Source organism: Bos mutus, chromosome 11 (genome assembly GCF_027580195.1).
Source record: "Bos mutus isolate GX-2022 chromosome 11, NWIPB_WYAK_1.1, whole genome shotgun sequence".
Lineage (NCBI taxonomy): Eukaryota > Metazoa > Chordata > Mammalia > Artiodactyla > Bovidae > Bos > Bos mutus.
The window spans coordinates 69898751-69917897 of NC_091627.1; the positions used below are offsets into that span (position 1 = coordinate 69898751).

The 19147-nt window shown below is 38.1% G+C and overlaps 1 protein-coding gene across 9 annotated transcripts in view; it reads right to left on the reverse strand.

Moving 5' to 3' along the window:
- Positions 1-19147, reverse strand: part of ACYP2 (acylphosphatase 2) — a 178467-nt gene that overhangs the window by 158001 nt on the left and 1319 nt on the right. For 8 of the 9 annotated variants that reach the window (XM_070379575.1, XM_070379576.1, XM_070379580.1 and 5 more), the window contains exons 2-3: positions 4945-4961; positions 3167-3276 (exon numbers count right to left, since the gene is read on the reverse strand). In XM_070379575.1, coding sequence (XP_070235676.1) covers positions 3167-3276; positions 4945-4961 — 127 coding nt within the window. Of the gene's footprint in view, positions 1-2115; positions 2983-3166; positions 3277-4944; positions 4962-19147 lie in introns of those variants that run through there. The other variant, XM_070379583.1, reaches the window with a different exon arrangement.

The window sequence follows — 19147 nt, forward strand, 5'->3', positions numbered from 1 at the left end:
TAATTAAATCAATATGGAATGTTAGTGTAAGAATAGATACATCAAGCTATACTTGGTCATCTGATGCAAAAAGCTGACTCACTGGAAAAGAACTTGATGCTGGGAAATATTGAGGGCAGAGGGGAAATGGGGTGACAGAGGATGAGATGGTTGGATGGCATCATCGACCCAATGGACATGAGTTTGAGCAAACTCAGGGAGATAGTAAAGGATAGGGAAGCCTGGAGTAGTGCAGTCCATGGGGTCCCAAAGAATCAGACACGACTCAGCGACTGAACAACCACCACAACATCGAGATATATCAATCAGTGGACCAGAACAGAACACCCAGAAAAAAAACCAGTTTATATGAGATTTTAATAAATGACAAGAATGTATTTCAATTCAATGGGGAAAGAGTGACTATTTAATAAATGGTGCTGGCACAACTGGTAAGCCATCGGGTAGAAAACAGTCTTCACTCTTATAAATAAAAAACAAATTCCAGATGGAATAGATGCCTATTGTAATAAATACAGCATTAAAAAATTAAAAGGAAAGCTAGGAAAAACACTTACAATCTGTTTTCTAAACCAGAAAGAAAAGACAGCCATATTTGAGTTTATAAAAATGAAAAACAATTTATGTGACAAAAGCTTTTATAAACAAAACTAATAGGCAAATAATAGATTTAGGAAAATACTTGAAAAAGAGATAAGAGATAATGAGTTAATAGTCGTCACCAATATACAAAATGCTCTTAAAAACTGGCAAGAGACAAACAATCCAGTGGGAAAATTGGTAAAAGATCGAAAATGGAATCTATGAGAACAAATCCACACTGCATGAAGATGCTCCAACTAACCAGCAATTAGAGACGTGCAAATTACAGTAAAAAAAAAAAAAATACATTCCTCCACACCCAATCAGATGAAAGAAAATTGAGAGAGCAACAACCGTCAACAGGATAAAGAAAAAAAAATTTGTTTACCGCTGTTCTGAAAAGCAGCTGGGCAAATATTTTTAAATTAAAAGTACACTGACACTTCAACCAACAAATCACACTCCTGGACATCAATCCCACAAAAACAAAATCACAAATAAAATGTTTATTACAACATTGTTCTTACTGCAGAAAAAAATAAAAAGTAACAAAATGAGTTCACACTATAAGGTAATAGATAACGACCCATTTATACTGTGGAATGTTAAGCAGCCATTAAAAAGAATGAATTAGTGGTATATCTTTGACTTGGAGGGATTCTCCTGGGAGTATTTTTAAATGATAAAGGTGAGATGCATAGAAGTGGATACACCATGATCCCATTTTTAAACAGTAAACATTGAACAAAACCCCCAAAACATATGTGCACCTGAATGTGTGTGTGTGTGTGCAAGCACGTGTGTTGTGTGAATGTGAATTTGGAGACAAACATGGAAGGAAACACACAAGTTGCTAACAGAGATGACTGACAGTGTGGTGAGGAAGAAGGGTTTCTGGGGCTGAAAAGGAAAAATGGGCAGAATATATGCTATGATTACATTGATATTAAGGAAGGTAACGGAAAACTTGCTACAACATGGATTAGGGTACATCATGATTGGCATGAGTGTCCATCCTCCACATGGTCCCCATTCTCAAACTATTTCACAGTCATCTAGCATTTTCTCATTCATTGAACTAAAAAAAAATATTAGTTCTGCATGTCAGCGGTAAAGAATCTGTCTGCTAATGAGGTGGGTTCGATCCCTGGATTGGGAAGATCCCGTGAAGAAGAAAATGGCAACCCACTCCAGTATTCCTGCCTGGGAATTCTCATGGACAGAGGAGGCTGGCAGGCTACAGTCCAAATGGTCACAAAGAGTTGGACACAACTTAGTGAATAAACAACAATAACACAATGTAAGTATCATAGTCTTCTCATTTGTGCATTTTGTGACTACTGAAAAATATAATTTTTCCATTAAACATTACCCCACATGTTATCAAATTGAACTTTGGATCCCACTCTTCAAGTTGAGGTATGGTTTAAGCACAAATGCAAATATGTACTTATATATAAAGAAATTGGAAAAAATAAGGAGTTGGTAATTATATATTTCCTGATTGTTGAACATCCATATAGTAAAAAAAAAAAAAAAAGTAGTAACAGAAAAATATGCATAAAGCTTCCTATTTCAGTAAAAACAAGCAAAACCCTAATTATAAATGTACAATTAAATATTTTAAGTGAAAAAGAAAGCTTCAGAAAGGATTCACAAAGTCAAGGGCCCAGGTTACATAAAAAGGAGGGAAGTAGAGGGGAGGGGGCGATTACTAGCTTTGCTTTTATACCTGTACGCATTTTATTAGTTCATTTACTACAACAAGCAAAAAAGTATTGCTTTTGAAATCTAAAAATATTACGTAACTAAAACAAAAATAAATTGCAAACAACAAAATAAAATAAATTGGGTATTAATGAGTACCTATCTTATAAGATCTATTGTGTAGATTAAATGAGATAACCCATGTAAAGTATTTAGCATATTACCTAATATGTTGCAAATGCTCAATAAATAGGAGCTATACTACAAAGAGCAGTGAAAATCAGGAAACTGAAACGATAAGGTCTCTGAAAATGACATTGTGTGCACAAGACACTTTTCCTCTATGACTGAATCTGATGCCCTTTGCACTCCAAGGACTCTTACTATAGTAACTATACAGCTCATCAAACATAACTTTAATTGACAGTACAAATAAAATTACAATTAGACAAATAAGATAATTAAATAATACAAAGGAAATGGCAACCTTTTTGCCTTGCAGGTTCTTTAAGAACTTCAAGAATCATTCAGAAGCACTACGCTCCTGCTCCTGTCACAACCACTTAAGATGAGAAATACTTGACCCTGGATGTCTCCCTTGGATGATAGGAGACTGACAGAACACAGTTCATGCAGATTGGAGAATGATGCTACAGTCTTTTCTGAGGGTCTGCCCAAGTGGGAAATCCATTCCTGAAAGTAGAAATTCCACTCTCAACTCTAAGAATTTCTTTGCTGGTCTGCGTCAAAACATGTTAGTTTAGTTAGTTTCGTTCTACAAACGAAAATTGGTCCATCAATTCTATTCTTATTGTCCAACCAAACACTGAAGTAAGTTCATAAATCACATGAGTGTGTTACTAGTCTTATTACTTACATGGAATTGACTTTCTCTTCAGGGCCTTGCACTTGGCCTGTCACAGTGCCTTTGCTGGTATTCTTCACCCAGCCAACCACTCCAATTTTCCTAGCCTCATCTTCAGTGTACTGGTTTCAGGAGAAAACAAGAGAGACAAAGTTCAGCGTCACACTTGATCCTAACTTTCAAAAAAGTATGGTCACAAAAAAGCTGATTATTTTTTTTCTAAAATATAGTCTATGCCAAAAATTATGTAGCTAACCTCTGGTAATACCTACATTTACAAGAACCTTCATTTAAATGGTTTTTGTCTTGTTTTGCTAAATTCCACATTCAGTAAAGACAAGCACGTTGTGAGAAAATAAACTGATGGTGGGAATTATTTCAGAAAACAATATCCATGATTCTTTTGGAATCCATAAAACTCAGTTGCATTGCCCTCACAATCTCCTAATGCTAAGCTACTCTGTCAATCTGGGTTCCAAATGATGATCACTCCAAGATACTCAATCACTGAGGAAAAATATCTAGTTACAATCAATACAAAGTACTGAAAGAGAAGATTCTGACGTTTTCTCTTGACTCTGTACTTGCCAGAAATATTATAATTGTCTGAGTAAATTTATTTCTCCAATCATTCTTTTTTAAAGTTCTTTTCCCCAATTCCAAATTTAGTTATGCTACTGGCACATGAAAACACAGAAACATTCTGATTTTGAATTACTTTAACTACACCACAACAAAATTCTGTGGAACCAGTCTACTAGCACTTTTTAGAAACATGTTTTTCTCCTCTTTGGAGGCCAGAGTGACCAAGAGCTGTGCATTTTGTATGCCCAACTAAATGAAGCAATACAAATCAAGATGATTACAGCTAGGATTGCTTAAGGGCTGGTTCTGAAAATAAGTCTTCCCAGAGAATAATGAAAAAGGAAACAATCTGAATTCTAGGGGAGGGTCTATCTCAAAATATAGAGACTCAACTTATGGCAACCTGTTCAAACTCTCAGAGGTTAGGAAAAATAGATATTCTTAAAGTATTTTAAAACAAGTAGATATTTTAAAATAAATATTTAAAGACAACAAGGGGTTTTAACTTAAAAAACCTAGGGGCTTCCCTGGTGGCTCAGACAGTAAAGAGTCTCCAGTGGAGGACTCAGGTTCTACCCCTGGGTCAGGAAGATCCCCTGAAGAAGGGAATGGCTGCCCACTCCAGTATTCTCGCCTGGAGAACTCCACAGACAAAGGAGCCTAGTGGGCTCACAAAGTGTGGGGTCACAAAGAGTCGGACACAACTGAGCGACTACCACTTTCTTTCACCTCGGAGTCACTTCCTTATTCAATGGGCATTTTTCATTCTGCATTTCAAGATGTGTATCCTTGTTCGGAGAGATTCTTCCATCCAGGACAAGTGGCAGATCCCACAATTTGTATTAAACATGTGTGTGTGTTTGCTCAGTCACTTCAGCATTAAGCATATATAACCAAAATGTTTAACTGGATCACCCCCAGAGAGGTACTTTTGAAATCCACAGAAATATTAATGAAAAACTAGGAAGGCTGTAATGGACTGCCAGTTTGTAACTAGTCTATTTTTTAATAGACTGCTTTTAAAAGACAGTCTTCATAAAAATCTCAGCCAGTAATTTGAAAGAAATACAAATATTTCTTCATTTGCGGCCAAGGATAAGATTAGAACTAAGTATATAGATAACTGCTCTGTCTCTGTAACTAGAAATAACAGTGGAGGGAAGGCAGAGATGGCAGAAGATAATAAACAGATTGTACTGACTTACCATCCTGAAGCAAACACCTGTATGAAAGAAAGATGAAAAAAAGAAAAAGAAAGAAAGATGAGAAGAAATGTTAGTTTGTCTACCTTTAAAAAATTTATATATTTCCTGACTTAGCTTTCTAGTTTATTAAACAGTAAGTAAATGAAATAAACAAAACCTTTAATATCTGAATGCCTTCAGAAAGTGCTTTTTAAAAAAATTCTTTCCTTTTAAAACAAAAAGAGAAAAGGAAGACTATTTTGGAGAAAAAGAACAATGTTCTGAAACCAAAGTACAATGAAATGCCAAACTGCATATCATTCTATTAAAGTGCTAAATAAAACCAAATAATTACTACAAGAAGAGTTGAGTATGCCGGCATAAAGTTTACCCACCCTCAGCTTTTAGAATGATCTCCTTAAATGCAAGGACTAAATTCCAGTTTACATATAATAAAACATTTCTATTTTAATTCCACATTCTGGAAAAGACAAAACTACAGAGACAAGACACTGATCTGTGATTGCCAAGGGCCAGGAGTGAGGAGAAGAGGGGTGCCAGAAAGGAGCACGAGGGAACTTTCGGGGGTGATTGGACTGTTTTATATCTCAGCTGTGCTGATGGTGCTTACATGACTTATTCATCTATGAAAATTCATTCAACTGTATACTAAAAAGGGTAAATCTTACTGAATGTAAATTATACCTCAATTATTAAAAATTAGGAAAATTATTGGCAAATCACAGGGGATAGATCAAATCCATTTCAGAGAGGTCCATTGCTTTTCCAAACAGCAATTGAGCCTGGTTAAAATGATACAGAAGATGAGATCAGTGGCTTAGATAATTGTATATAGTTTTGTAAGCGGATTTATAACAAGGAGTATTATTTGTTTCCTGAGGGGAGTGTACTGTGGTACCAGATGAATATGAAAGAAAAGAGTAGTGGTGCAATAAAGACTGAGTAGTATCATAAATGAAATGTTTATGGGGCTATAAAAAAGATTTTAAAAGAAACCTATAAAATGTGGAGGAATGATGAGTGGAGAATACTGATTTGAAGGAGAATCAGAAAGGCAATCTATTATATAGATGGAGGGAAAGACACAAGTTAGTAGATATATTTTAAAAGAATGGGTAAAAAACTCAAGAGAAACTTCTGGTCAACCAGACCATGTAAAATAGAGAAACAAAACAGGCAGAATTGTGGAGAAGCATGCAGTCATTGCATCCTAAGAGAGAGGGGATCCCAGAAGATGCTGACTGAGCAGAGTTGAAGGTTTGGGTCCAGGCATATTGTGCGTATCCCTTCTGAGTTTCTCAACAGTGAACAGTCCCAAATAACGTTAGTGCTAAGAAAAGAAAGCACATGCAACTAAAGTAAACAGAATCTGGAAACACAGCCCAGCTCTTTCCTACTCAAAGAGTGGTCCAGGAACCAGAGGCCATAGCATCCATCACCTGAGAGGACTTTTAGAAAAATCACTTTCTCAGGCTTCTCCCCAGAACTAAAGAAACAGAAACTCTGCAGGTTGCATCCAGGAATCCAGTTTCAACATGCTCTCCAGGTAATTCCTTTGCCCACTACAGTTTAGAGGTTGCTGCTGCTGCTGCTAAGTCACTTCAGTCGTGTCCAACTCTGTGCGACCCCAAAGACAGCAGCCCACCAGGCTCCCCCGTCTCTGGGATTCTCCAGGCAAGAACACTGGAGTGGGTTGCCATTTCCTTCTCCAATGCATGAAAGTGTAAAGAGGTTAGCTCCGCCTTAAAGGAAGGTCTGGGAAAGGCTTGAAAAGGATTTATATTGCTGGTAAGGAATTGTATCACAAAGGGGAAAACTTCAACCTTGCAGAGTACTGCGGATCTGATGCGTTCCCCACTAATGTTGTTCAAATTCGTGTTGGTAATAAATCATATACCTGCATATCAACATTGCTTCAGCTACTTCACAATGCAACACTACATAGAAGAAACTACAGACAAAGAAAAGGCAAGAAATCCCTGTGCTGTACTCTAACTGGACATGGTGTTGGAGCAGAGCAGGCATAATCTATCACTCAGGTTGCTCGCTCCACCCTTAACCTCTTACTGCCAGAAACACAGGAGCTGCCAGAAAGGGAGTAACAACAAGCTGCCCATTCCCAAGCCCCACCCCACCCCACCCCCACTCCTGGTGAAGAGCTACATCCTTTCAACATTTATGAATCCCCAGCAGCCTTTCCACCAGCTATCTGTAAACAGATGACAAAAAGGCCATTTTCTTAAGGTGAGAGGGTTTGAGGAATTTTTCTAAGAGGTATCCAACACAGTGCAAGGTGAAGGAAATTACCTACTCTAGTCTGTTAATGAAATAGTCTTTTCACACAAATAATGTAAGAATTCGGCAACTCATAACAGGCACACTATTAGACATTCTAATTATCCACTTAACAAATATTCATTAATTGTCTAATTCTAAATGTGGAGAATGAGATGAGTAAATAAGATAGTCCCTGGCATCTAGGAGCTTACAGTCTAGTGGGAAAGACAGACAAAACGGCAATTAAAATGTAGACCACAACAGATCCAAAATTTCAGTTATAAAATCATTAAGTACTAGAGACATAATATACAACATGATAAATATAATTAACATATGAAAGCCATGAAGAGAGTAAATCCTTAGAGTTCACATCACAAGGAAAAAAATCTTTTTCATTTAATTTTGCACCTATATGAGATGATGGGTATTCACTACTAAACTTACTATGATAATAATTTCATGATGTATATGTCACATCATTATGATGCATACCTTAAACTTATACAGTTGTTGTTGTTTAGTCTCTAAATCATGTCCAACTCTTTGCAGCTCCATGGACTGTAGCATGCCAGGCTCTTCTGTCCATGGGATTTTCCAGGTAAGAATAGTGGAGTGGGTTGCCATTTCCTTCTCCAGGGGATCTTCCTGACCCAGGGATCAAACCTCTGTCTCCTGCATTGGCAGGTGGATTCTTTACCACTGAGCCACCTGGGAAGCCCCCCAAAATGTATACAGTACTATCAACTATATTTCAATAAAAATGGGGGAAATTTTTTAATAAATAAAACAGAACAATTATGAGTTGTAAAATGCATAAGTCAGGATGCAAGTGGGAGTTCATGGGACAAACAAATGACAGTTCTTGGGTGATTTTAGGGAAGGCTTATTGAAAATATGCTTAGAGTTGAGACTTGGATGATGAGCAAAATTTAGTATGATGAGACTGGAATAACATCACAAATGGAAGAACATGTGCCAAGTCCCAAAATCAAGTACATGGGTTATTTGGATACCATACATGGTCAAATATTCAAAATCATGTCATCGCACTCATTTTACCAATTATTTCTAGCCTCAAATTTCGTTTAAGATTTGCTAAAAAAAAGTTTCTGTTTTGACTGTTTCTAGAAAAATGGATAATAATGTCTTTACAGCCTAGTCCTAGTTATCCTAATCTCTCAACTGACCCACAGTAATGGCCCCTACACTAGTCTCTTTACATCTAGCTCTGCCCTCCTACAGTCTGGTCTCCATAGAGCAGCCACAGTGGTTTTCTTTCCTTAAGTGAAATCACTGCTTCCACACCTTAAAACTCTCTGGTGGCTTCCCATTATACTCAAATATAGTCTGGTTACCACAGCCTCCAGGTCCCTTTCTAATCTTTGTCTCATCTCTTAGGACTCTCCTTTGCTCATTCCATTCCAGCCAAATTTCTCTTTGTGCTCCTCAAAATGCCAAGCGTATTCCTGCCTCAGAGCCTTCACATTTACTGTTCCCTCTGCCTGAAATGGTCTTCCCTCTGCTCTCCTCATAACTGGCTCCTTCTCATCGTTCATGTCTCTGCACCAATGTCATCTCCACAGAGAAATATTCCCTAACCAATTTCTCTATAACAGCAGTGCACCCCTATATGTTTCTGGGATATGCATAACACCAATCACCATATGATATTATTACGCATTTGTTTACTTTTTAAAATTTCCTGTCTACACTGTCAGTTATATTTGGGCCAAATTTTCTCTGTCTCACTCACCACTGTGTCCCCAACATCTAGACCAGACCTTTGCACATAGTTGTTGAATAAATGAAAACAACATAGTTGTTGAATGATAAAACAACTAGCTGATAAATATTTAAGTGAAATGTTTTACTGTTATTATTAACATTGCAAATATATATGCAACTATATTGATTAGAATTTAAATTTCATTTCAAAGTGATGATGATAAATTTACTGCACTCGAGGCTGGAAAAAAATTATAAGAATTCTGTGTTGATTCTAGTATAACTTTACTACTTTATCTAAAGGATTATATAGAGTGTTTGGTGTATGGGTCTGTGTATTTATATACTATATACTATAAAGGGTAGCAAAAAGTCACTAACTAATGCTTAAGTTGACAAATCAAGAAATACTAATATGAGTATGTTGCTTATAAATAACGGCTTAATGACCATAAAAATTGAAAAAAGAAATGTCTTAATTAGTTGTCTTATAGAACTTAAGAGGCCTTGGGACTAGGAGACTAAAGTAGGATATGGTGACTATATTTGTAATCATGAATGGTAAGGGCACAAACACATTTACTAAACAAATCCTAATACAATAGAACTAAAGGACTGTCCTTTACATTTAAGAGAATTGTAGGCTAAGTTCATACTGCTTGACAAATTGGGTAGATAATACAAGTGTTACCCAATGCTTTAAGCAGTGGTTCAACTGAAAAAACATAAGACTGAGATAAATCATATATGAAAGATTCAATATGTTCAGTTCAGTTCAGTCGCTCAGTCATGTCTGACTCTTTGCAACCCCATGAATCGCAGCACGCCAGGCCTCCCTGTCCATTACCAACTCCCAGAGTTCACTCAGACTCATGTCCATCAAGTCAGTGATTCAATATGTACTTAACAGAAATTCAGGTTGTCTTGGTTATAAATGAAATGTCTTGAGACTGAGACCGTGGAGATCAAAGGCTTTCTGAAATATGTCCTTTTGCATCAAGACTTGAAAAATAATACCAAATGTAATTACTATGCTGTTAAATGTAATTAATATATGAATATCCGTGGCAGACACTGTTAGTTGCTTACACAAAACCCACTTTCCCCTTCTTTTCTAACAGAATTTTTATGTTACTCTGGGGCAACAACATGCTCTTCTGCATTTCCCAATCTTCCTTCTACAAGGAGGGGCCATGAGATGTAAGCTGAGGCATCGGCTGAAGCTTTCAAGAAAGCTCATTGACAAGGGCTGACTCAGCCAGGGGTCCATCTTTGTATCCTCTCCTCTGACTATATGGTGAGCGTAATGACTGGAGCTATAACAGCCATCTTGAAACCATGAGGGAAAGCCCAAGGAAATCACAGAGACCTTGGCCATGATATCCCTGAGGGATGGGGCAGGTGAGGAGTAGGGAATGAAAGGAACTGTGGGGCAGGAATTCTTTGGTGGGGGGTGATGGAAATGTTATAAATTACATAGTGATGATAGCGGCAAGTGCTTCCCAGATGACTCAGTGGTAGTGAACCCGCCTGCCAAAGCAGGAGATGCAAGAGATGTGGTTCAATCCCCACGTCAGGAGGATCCCTTGGAGGAGGGCATGGCAACCCACTCCAGTATTGTTGCCTGGAAAACTCTATGGACAGAGGAGCCTGGCAGGCTACAGACCATGGGGTTGCCAAGAGTCAGACATGACTGACCTACTGAGCATGCACACACGTGCTGTAGATTTTACAGCTTATTTCTGGAGGAGAAAGTTTCTTTGCCCTTATAATAGTGCCTTTAATGAGGATAAATATCCATTCATGTGTCACTCCTGGCCACTCTTTACCTGTTCCTGACTCCTCGTTGGGGACATGCAGTCCAGTGGGTAAGTTTGGAAGGAGAAGCATACATAGGCCAGGTGCTTCCTCCTTTTCTTTCTGGGAACTAAATACTCAAAGGAATCACCCCTTTTGCTCCGCCCATAGATGAAGCCCTGCTGGTGTCTGGGGTGCTGTGCTCAATTCTGCAGTATAGATCATTATAAAGTTCACTTGCCTGAAGACTGACACCACATCCCCAAAACTCTGCCTTACTCATTGTCTTGTGTGTGTGTGTGTGCTAAGTCATTTCAGTAGCATTTGACTCTATGCGACCCCATGGACTGTAGCCCGCCAGGCTCCTCTGTCCATGGGATTCTCTGGCCAAGAATACTCGAGTGGACTTGTCAATAATTCACATAATGAAAAGTGGTGTTGTTTACTGGGCCCCTCAACCACAACCCTTATTTTAAAGCCTTAGAAGGAATGTGTATCAAGATGTGTCAGGACCTCCAGCCCATTAGCTTTCTGAAGCAGTGAACCATGCAGAAACTAACTGTTCAAATACACTTGGAATTTTCCCAGAGTCTTTCTGAAAATTCTGATCCCTAGTTTGAAGTATGCTGTGTAACAGAGGGAGGTCCATATAGAAAAAAAGTGAATGTGGCCACAGTTGATCAGCATTGGCTGGAACTGAGCACTCTCAGGACTGGGCTTGTATTGGAGATGATGCTTCCATGAGCTTACATGGCCTCTCTGCACTGCTTCCACCCTGCTTGCTAAAGAGAAGGGAAGCTGATGTGACACATGCAGGATTTTTACAGACACACTACTCTAGAAACTGGGACAGACATCAGCCGCTTCAGTCATGAGTGACTCAAATACAATATGCCACTCAGTCCAGGCTCAATCAGCTGCAACCGGACCTTGCTTTGTGAAAAGATGTGTCAGGCAGGAACTCTGAGGTGAATATTTGCAAAGCAAATCATACTTTCAATCCACAAAGAAACATTAGTATTTAAATAAACCATATGATGGATTTTAAACATCAGTGTCATTTCATGAAAAATCAAATTTTCATATTAAACTGTACCCCCTTCATCCTGGGATTTGACTGCGTGTGTCAATTTTGAATGCAGGAAGCCATGCAGTCATTACCTTACAAAGTAGCCCGTAATGACTTTAAACATCTTTAACTGTTAGAAAGGTCTTCCTTCTATGGAATAAAATTCTGCCTCACCTCCACCTTTCACCATCCATCTAGGATCTGTCCCCTGGAGCTACACACCATGGGATGTTTCAAATAGTCTAAACAGCCATTATACTACTGTTTCTTCTCTAAGCCAACTATCCACAAGCACTTCAATTTAATTTGAGATACATGGGAGTCCATATCAGAAGCACAGCCTGTAGGGGATATAAAAACAAGCTAGCTTGACCTTTAAAATACCATCCTTATTGTCTCGGAGAAGGAAATGGCAACCCACTCCAGTATTCTTGCCTGGAGAATCCCAGGGACAGAGGAGCCTGGTGGGCTGCCGTCTATGGGGTCGTACAGAGTCGGACACAACTGAGGCGACTTAGCAGCAGCAGCAGCAGCCACCTTATTGTCAAGTGAGAGACACAGATATGTGTATACAAATAAGTATAGTTGAAAAAAGAATGGATTTAGAGAAATAAAAAACAAGAAATAGAACAAAAATAAAAATCAAGAAATAGAACAGAATTACAAATGAAATGCTATAGGGAAAAAAATGAGAACGATAATCATATTTCTTGACTTTAATGTATTAAAACTTTCAACCACTAAAACCCAACTTTTCCACCTACCTGTCTACATAGGAAAATCATGTACACCTAAATCATGTGGTTTCTAACCAAACTATTCAGTCAGATCAGATCAGTCGCTCAGTCGTGTCCGATTCTTTGCGACCCCATGAATCGCAGCACGCCAGGCCTCCCTGTCCATTCAGTAATTCATCTCAATTTTCATTTTAAGAAATCTTAAAGAAAATTACTATTTATTGTTGTAGTCCAGTAAGGTACTCCCATTCTAATCTGAGTCAACACCATCAAAATGAACTGTTGAATTTCTAATGTACAGGTAAACTAACATATTGCCACAATCCACTTCTACAAGTGTTGTTAGTACTCACCTGAGCATTGGTAAAGCATCTATATACACTGCTTAATCAGTTCCTCATTCAAAGCTACAGGTTATATTATTCTAAATAACTAATTATGTATAGGAACATAATAAACCATGCCATAGAGATGAACGCTCTAAAAACACAGGTCAGTCCCCTACTCCCCTGTCCCTCATCCTAAAGCCCCCAATGCAGCAGAAGTTGACGGGAAAAAACATGGAGCTTCTTGAGAATGTGTAAATAAAGTAAAGGACAGAAAGGGAGGTGGAAAAAAAGAGTAACTTAAGAGTGGACAAACACTGTCTCAGCCAGGTGATCAAGGTTTTAACATCAACAGTGGTAAGTCATGTGGGCAGTGTGTACATTTGATACAGTGTGAAGAGAAAAGCACTTTACCTGTGGTCTTCCTCCTGATAACCCACACCCTTGGTCTTATAACAAAAATACTAGACAAATCCCAGTTTGGGAGCATTCTACAAGGTACCTAGCCTCAAACCACTCCTCCAAAGCACCAAGGTCATGGAAAACAAGGCAAGTCTGAGACACTATCACAGCAGAAAGAAAACTAAGAGGACAAAATGACTAAATGCAATGTAATAGCCTAGATGAATGCTGAACCCAAGAGGACTTTAGAAAACAGACTTTAGTTAAAAATAATATATCAATGTTGGCTCACCAGTTCTGACAAAGGTACCATACAATGGAAGAAGTTTACCATAGGGGAAACTGGATGTGGAGTATACAAGAATTCTCTGTAATATCTTTCTAACTTTTCTATAATTCTAAACTGCTATAAAACAACAAAAAATTATTTTTTTAAAAAAAGGGAAGGGATGGAAGTTCGGCAATGGAGGGCAGCTGAAGCCTGATGGAAGAAATGCCCACATACTGAAGTATGGGGAAGTCATGCTGGCTCATCCAAGAGTTACCTTGACTTCTATGCTAACTAAAACAGTCTATTTGTGGGTTATCAAACATACACTGTATATGTGCTTTAACTATTAAGTAAAAGGGTGTATTACCAAGAAGTAAAGTATATTCATGTTAAAAATAAAGATTAAGGGACTTCCTTGTCCATCAAGCGGTTAAGACTCTGCACTTCCACTGCAAGGGGCATGGGTTACATCCATGGTTGGGGAACTAAGATCCTGCATGCCACACAGTGTGGTCAAAAAATAATAAAGATTAAATCCCTCCCTTTCTGGGACACCAGTGCTGGTGGTCCTTTGATGATAAGACTTTCTTCCCAGGTGCTAAGGTTAGTGACTCACTGTGTACATGCCAATCTATTTCTTTGAAATCTTGAAGGAATGAATCCCTAATTTGTTAGATGTTCTTTGCTTTGATAAGATATAAAACTGTGCTGGAAATCATGCTTCTCCAGAGCAGTTCCTCAGAATTATCTGAGGGACTGTCTCCCAGGCTATAGTCCTTAGTGTGGCTGAAATAAGACTCTTTCCAATTCCTATTATAGATTGCTTTTTGATTATTTCTGTCAACAAGGCTACAGCTCTATGTGTAGACTTTGCAGAAGGGTCTGAGAAGTAAACCCACTATTTGTAATATTATTTCCATAAATAATTTTCCTGAGTTTCAAACAACCAACTTATAACTATTTCTTGAAATGCAATCTGTTTGCAAATTAGGGTATGTGTATTTGAGAACAAGGAAGAGTATATTTGACTTCTGGAACATTTTGACCACCATTTTGTCACCAAGGATGATTTAAATTCAAACATTCTAAATATAAATATTACAGCACAAATTTTTGGCTAGAAAGTATTTTCTGTCATAAGCTCCATCAAGCTAATTCATTGATCAATTTTCTATCAGGACAGGACAGTCATTTTCCATTTTTTCCATATTAATTTTTATATAATTTAGGGAATTTTCATTAATAATAGTTTCATTTAAATATTTTAATGACAATTTATCAGTCTATATTTTGTCCATTTTACATGTCCTTATATCTTCCTCCATGGTAAATTTACTTTCATAACCATTATTTCTAACAAGCCAGTATTCACTAAGATTTTTATTATTCTACACTTTTAAAAGATCTCTTTATTTTTCATTTTATATTATTAAATTCATTTTTTAAGTTTTTATTATTTACTGTCAATAATCTCTACACTATTATTATGACTCAGACAAAAAGCTAATGGTTTGTATTTATTTCTTAGGTAAGCCACTAGAAAATTGTGAGCAGTTCTGTGAGACACAGAGGGACACAGGCTGGTGACACTGCCAACAAGTAACAGAGAGAGTCAGAGACTGCAGTTCTGAATGAGCTGACTGCTCACTGACCAGGTCAAATGTCCTTGGAGCCAAAATGACCATAAAAACATCCTTAGGGTCATCTGGAATAATCTAGATGTCCAGGTCCAAATGTCCAACATCAGTTTATGTACATGCTCAGTGCGTAGGTTAGGAGGAAGGCAAAATAAATATGGAAAGGGCATCGAGAGGAGGAGCAATAGGATATAGTGACTAAGAGCATGGGCTCTGGTCGCGGTTCAAATCCCACTGCCACCACTTAACTCACTGTAACCTGGAAGAGTTATTTCACTATGTCTTAATTTCTCCATTTGCTAAATGAGGAAGCTGCTTGAGGTCACAGGGTTGAGGATTAAATGAGTACAGAGCTTGGCACATCCTAAATCCTCAGCAAATGTCAGTGTATAGACGTGCAAATATGTGACTATGGGTTTGTCCCACATACTAGGCCTTGATAAGCCAATAGTATACATGTACTCTCACAACTTAATGACTGAAAAACAACTCTCTTCCATTTAATACACTGTAAACAACAGAGGTCATTGCACTAAATCTGATTTTTAAACCTGACTGTTTATGTATGGGGCTTCCCAGGTGGCGCTAGTGGTAAAGAACCCACCTGCCAATGTAGGTGATGTAACAGACTCAGGTTCAATCCCTGGATCAGGAAGATCCTCTGGAGAAGGGCATGGCAACACACTCCAGTATTCTTGCCTGGAGAATCCAATGGACAGAGGAGCCTGGCAGCCAATGGTCCATAGGGTCACAGAGTCAGACACAAACGACTGAGCCCACATGCAGTAGGATGCTCAGCACAGGGAACACTCTCAGTAAATGTCATACACGTGTGTGTGCACACACACACTCAACTACGCCCGTATCTGTCTAGTAAACAAAATACTTTGTCAAGTGACCTTTGTCAGCATTTTCATATTTTATGTCATATTTTATGTGCTTCAATGACTCTTTGTGTCCATTGTCAATGTAGATTACCACGTCCCTGGGTGCACCAAAGACACGGTAAGGCATGAGGGGTACAAGGCATGAATAATTTTAAGTAATCAATTTCTTTATCTTCAACTCCCATATATATATTTTTTCCCTAAAACTGACCTGCCTTGAGGAGACAAGAGTAGTCTGTCTTTATTTTCTTTTCTTACGTCCCTTTCCAGTTACCCTTTGAAAAAGGGCCTATTTCTTTACAAAAGACATACTTTCACCCATTCTTTAGCTTATTCAGGTACATTGCCCCAAGGTGCAAAAACCTCTAAGTACCAAAATACAAAGATAATTTAACCCTCTAATCAAGGTTTCATAAAACACCCCCAGCTTTCTCCTGAAGACATGAATTTCCAAATAAAATTACCTTCTAAATAATGTTTATCATACTTTTAAATGTACTTATATTATTTTCATCAAATGTATTCTAATAAGAGTCACAATAGTAACTTAAGCCAGAATTAAAAAAAAAAGAATAGAGCTTTATGATCAAAGGAAATTAAGAAAATATATCATACACACATATATATGTATATACATACTGCAGAAAAGTTCAGTGGGTCACCAATCAGAACCACTCAAGCATAACACTCAGGTAAAATTCTGTGGGGGAAATTGAATGGAAATCAAATTCAAACAGAAAAAAAGTATGATGCAAACTTGGGTGCAATCTCAAAAACAACAAAATGATCTCTGTTCTTTTCTAAGTCAACAGTAATCCAAGTCTATGACCCAACCAGTAATGCTGAAGAAGCTGAAGTTGAAAGGTTCTATGAAGACCTACAAGATCTTGTAGAACTAACATCCCAAAAAGATGGCCTTTTCATTATAGGGGACTGGAATACAAAAGCCAAGAACTACCTGGAATAACAGGCAAATTTGGCCTTGGAGTACAAAATGAAGAAGGGCAAAGGCTAATAGAGTTTTGCCAAGAGAACGCACTGGTCATAGCAAACACCCTCTTCCAACAACACAAGAGACGACTCTACACATGGACATCACCAGACGGTCAATACTGAAATCAGATTGATTCTTTGCAGCCAAAGATGAAGAAGCTCTATACAGGGAGCAAAAACAAGACCAGGAGCTGACTGTGGCTCAGATCATGAACTCCTTATTGCCAAATTCATACTGAAATTGAAGAATGTAGGGAAAACCACTAGACCATTCAGATATGACCTCTATCACATCCCTTATGATTATACAGTGGAAGTGACAAATAGATTTAAGGGATTAGATCTGATAGACAGAATGCCTGAAGAACTATGGACAGAGGTTCCTGACATTGTACAGGAGGCAGGGATCAAGACTATCCCCAAGAAAAAGAAATGCAAAAGGCAAAAATGGTTGTCTGAGGAGGCCCTACAAATAGCTGAGGAAAGAAGAGAAGCTAAAGGCAAAGAAGAAAAGGAAAGATACACCCATCTGAATGCAGAGTTCCAAAGAATGATAAGGAGAGATAAGAAAGCCTTCCTCAGTGATCAATGCTAAGAAATAGAGGAAAAAACTGAATGGGCAAAGACTAGAGATCTCTTCAAGAAAATCAGAGATACCAAGGGAATATTTCATGCAAAGATGGGCACAATAAAGGACAGAAATGGCATGAACCTAACAGAAGCAGAAGATATTAAGAAGAGGTGGCAAGAATACACAGAAGAACTATACAAAAAAGGGAGGAGGGAGGAGGGTTCAGGATGGGGAACACATGTATACCTGTGGCGGATTCATTTTGATATTTGGCAAAACTAATACAATTATGTAAAGTTTAAAAATAAAATAAAATTTAAAAAAAAAAAAGAAAAAAAATATTCTCATGACCCAGTTAACCACAATGGTGTGATCACTCACCTAGAGCCAGACATCCTGGAATGTAAAGAAAAGTGGGCCTTACGAAGGAAGCATCACTACGAACAAAGTTAGTGGAGGTGATGGAATTCCAGTTGAGCTATTTCAAATCCTCAAAGACGATGCTGTGAAAGTGCTGCACTCAATATACCAGCAAATTTGGAAAACTCAGCAGTGGCCACAGGACTGGAAAAGGTCAGTTTTAATTCCAATCACAAGGAAAGGCAATGCCAAAGAATGTTCAAACTACCACACAATTGCACTCATGCTAGCAAAGTAATGCTCAAAATTCTCCAAACCATACTTCAACAGTATGTGAACCATAAACTTCCAGATGTTCAAGTTGGATTTAGAAAAGGCAGAGGAACCAGAGATCAAATTGCCAACATCCGTTGGATCATCAAAAAAGCAAGAGAGTTCCAGAAAAACATCTACTTCTGCTTTACTGACTATGCCGAAGCCTTTGACTATGTGGATCACAACAAAATGTGGAAAATTCTTAAAAGAGATGGGAATACCAGACCACCTTACCTGTCTCCTGAGAAATCTGTATGCAGGTCAAAAAGCAACAGTTAGAAATGGGCACAGTTAGAACTGGGAACAACAGACTAGTTCCAAATTGAGAAAGAAGTACATCAAGGCTGTATATTGTCACCTTGCTTATTTAACTTATATGCAGAGTGTATCATGCAAAATGCTGGGCTGGATGAAGTACAAGCTGGAATCAAGATTGCCAGGAGTAATATCAATAACCTCAGATATGCAGATGACACCACCCTTATGGCAGAAAGCGAAGAACTAAAGAGCCTCTTGATGAAAGTGAGAGTGAAAAAGTTGGCTTAAAACTCAACATTCAGAAAACGAAGATCATGGCATCCAGTCCCATTACTTCATGGCAAATGTATGGAAACAGTGAGAGACTTTATTTTGGGGGGCTCCAGAATCACTGCAGATGGTGACTGCAGCCATGAAATTAAGACACTTGCTCTTTGGAAGAAAAGCTATGACCAACCTAGACAGCATATTAAAAAGCAGAGACATTACTTTGTCAACAAAGCTAGTCTAATCAAAGCTATGGTTTTTCCAGTAGTCATTATGGATGTGAGAGTTGGACTATAAAGCTGAGCGCC